General features: G+C 32.8%; 1 protein-coding gene across 1 annotated transcript in view; it reads right to left on the bottom strand.

Moving 5' to 3' along the window:
- Nucleotides 1-330: 330 nt before the first annotated feature.
- The window catches only part of LOC102892822 (transmembrane 4 L6 family member 4), a 44,167-nt gene continuing 41,092 nt past the window's right edge, over nucleotides 331-3,405 (bottom strand). Inside the window, exon 5 of the mRNA XM_006926206.1 lies at nucleotides 331-348. Within this exon, the coding sequence (XP_006926268.1) occupies nucleotides 331-348 (18 nt within the window). The remainder of the gene's footprint in view (nucleotides 349-3,405) is intronic.

Below are 3,405 nucleotides of genomic sequence, written 5' to 3'. Positions count from 1 at the left end.
AACACCTCTATATTCAGAGAAGCAGTGTAACAGTACATTTTTCATTCTTAAAGAAAAAATTGTGAAAAATCAGTTCTGAGTCTGCTCTTCAATTCTAAAAGGACGCTAATTTGAAAGATGTATAAATCCAACTTAAGCGGGCACCATGTTTTTTATTTGAAACTAACATAAAATTCTAAGTTGAGCCAAGCTAATTGGGAAGGAGAAGGAATGAGTCTGTCCTCCCTAAACTTTGTCAATTTGGAAGCAGATAGGAATTGACAGAGAGAGAAGAATAAGTTTATTGTATCTTCTCATTTGCCACCAAGTCAGAGAGCTCATCATAGAGGTTTAAACTGGTCCATCTCCCTAGAAGGTAGAAAAAGTTAATTAATTATGCCATCATTCTTTTTGCTTTCTTTTCCCCTTCTTCCTCCCCTACCCCTCACCCCTCTTCTCATAATTATTCTTGCTCCTTACTGGTTACCTACTAATTTTTTTCTATACTATTCTCACTTTGTTTCAGCGTTTCAATCAATCTCTTACTTAACTGTGTTTAGGTTATAGGAGTTGAAGTTTCATTTTATTTTGCATCATTTATTATTGAGAATAATTTTGATAAGAGGAACAGAGAGCTCAAGTGATGTATCTAAAGCCACAGATAATAAGTAGAGGAGCCAGGATTTGAACTCAGGATAGTTGAACCCAGAGATTGTGCTCCTTTTTTCTGAAGCTTTGCTGCCTCACTGATTTTCATACTTTTAGTAAATAACAACCAACAAAATGTACTGAGCCTTTTAACTGTTGAAATGGATGCATACTTATCACCACATGTTAGACACTCAGTCATCAATCTTAGGAAGTAGTTTTAACAACCACATTTTACAGATAAAGAAACAGTTGAAGGCAATAGTCTTCTAAGACTGCACAGCTAGCATTCAATCTATGTCATAGTTTGCATTTTAAGGCACGTTTTCATCTATTATCATTCAAGAACTGTGCCAGGCTTGGGAACTTCTCAATAAATACTTTTGCCTGAATGGATGGATGTTGATCTGCACATTTTCTGTAGAAGATTGGCAAAGGTGGTTGGGATAACTATGACTGAGAAGTAGGTGTTCATTGTACTGTTCTTTTAAATTTTATAGATTTGAAGTTTTCCATATAAAAAGTTAAAGAAGGAAGGAAGGAAGGAAGGAAGGAAGGAAGGAAGGAAATTAACTCTGACAGGGTTCATTATCCCTTTGATTCTCTGGTGTACATACACTGACAACTGTATAGTCCATCTACTGTCTTTTGCTATCAAGTAATTTATTCATTAAAATTGCTAACATATGGTATCTGAATAGACGACACTGAAAAGAGTCAATGTGCTAACATGTACAGATATGTTTTTTAATTTATAGGTAATCCTCAAATTTAGTAAACTACTATCTTCTATCCAAACAGCAGTTGTATTTCCAGTAAATCTTGCAATGAAAATTTGCTACCTAACTAAAATAGCGTAAATATCTTCTGTGAAAACAGAAAAAAAAAATATCATGTTTGAAAAAAATTAGTTAATTTAGAAAACATGGATTCATTTTGGAGGAATCACAATATTCTAATGCCCAATATTCTTACCACTATCATAAAAATAATTTTGATGAATTGTCAACTGGTAGTATTTTTTTCTCTCTAATTGTGTTTATTGATCAAAAATTTTAAATACAACACAATAGAATTGAAAATTTATAGAAAAAAACAATAGTCAATGAAATTTATTTGTAATACATGAATTTTACAGTTGATTTTTAGAACTTTTTATTTTTTATATTTCAAAATATATGATTAAACTTTTATGGAATAATATAAGGTAGAAGGAAAAAGTGAGTCTTCATACCCATAAACAACTACATTTAACATTTTGATTGAATTTCCTTTAGGTCTTTTTTCTATTTATAGTATTTGCTTTTTTCTTATTTATATAATTGTATATCCTGTTTACATTTTCTGTATTTTGCCCCATTTATTTATTTACCATTATATCGAGATTGTTTGTTTGTTTGTTTACTTATTAAGGTGACATTAGTTGACAAAATCCAGTAAGTTTTAGGTGTACAATTCAACAGTAAGGCACATATATATATTGCATCGAGTATTCAATGCCCATAGATTTCTTTCTGTCACCACATATTTGACCCCTTGTAGCCCATCTACCTCCTCCCTCCCTTCCTCCCACCCTCTGGTAACCACTAGTCTATATCCATGTCCATGAGTCTCTGTTTTCTTCATTTGTTTCTTTTAGGTTTATATCACACATATAAGTGATATCATGTGCTTTTCAACTTTTTCTGTCTGGCTTATTTCGTTTAACATGATTATCTCCGGGTCTATCCATGTTGCAAATGGCAGTATTATATCTCTTCTTATGGCTGAGTAATATATGCATTCCATCGTATATATGCATCACCGCTTCTTTATCCAATCATCTATTGTAGGACATTTTGGTTGCTTTCATGTCTTGGCCACCATGAATAATGCTGCTATGAACATCGGTGTGCAAATATCTTTTCAGATATTTGTTTTCAAGTCTTTGGGGTAAATACCCAGTAGAGGGATTGTTGGATCATATGGTAGGTAGATCAATTCTTAGTTTATTGAGGAATCTCCATAATGTTTTCCATAGTGGCTGTATCAATTTGCAGTCCCACCAGCAGTGTATGAGGATTCCTTTTTCTCCTCATTCTCTTCAACACTTTTTATTACTTGTTCTGTTGATTATACCTATTCTAAAAGGTGTGAGATGGTATCTCATTGTAATTTTAATTTGCATTTCCCTAATAGCTAGTGATGTTGAGCATTTTTTCATATATTTGTTGGCAATTTCAATGTCTTCTTGGGAGAAGTGTCTGTTCAGGTCCTCTGCCCATATTTTAATTGGATTGTTGTTGTTATTATTTTTGAGTTGTATGAATTCTTTGTATATTTTGGATATTAGACCCTTATCAGAGGCATTGCTTACAAATATATCTTCCCATTTGGATGGTTGTCTCTTTACCTTGTTATTGGATTTTAGTTTGTGCAAAAGATTTTTAGCTTGATATAGTCCCATTTATTTATTTTGCTTTTACTTCTCTTGCCTTTGAGGTCAAATTCATAAAATCCATTTTAAGTCCAAGGTCCTTGAGTTTAGTTCTTATGTTTTATTCTATGCAATTTATTGTTTCGAGTCTTATATTCAGGTCCTTAATTCATTTTGAGTTAATTTTGATGTGTCTAGTTTCATTCTTTTGCAGGTGGCCTTCCAATTTTCCCAGCACCACTTATTGAAGAGGCTTTCCTTTCTGCACTGTATGTTTTTGGCTTTTTTGTCGAAAATTATTTGCCCATATAAATATGGGTTTACTTCTGGACTCTCGATTCTGTTCCACTGGTCCATGTGTC

This window comes from Pteropus alecto, unplaced genomic scaffold (genome assembly GCF_000325575.1).
Source record: "Pteropus alecto unplaced genomic scaffold, ASM32557v1 scaffold239, whole genome shotgun sequence".
In the NCBI taxonomy this organism is placed as follows: domain Eukaryota; kingdom Metazoa; phylum Chordata; class Mammalia; order Chiroptera; family Pteropodidae; genus Pteropus; species Pteropus alecto.
Note: the sequence above shows the minus strand (reverse complement) of the source record. Positions and strands in the feature narration are given on the sequence as shown.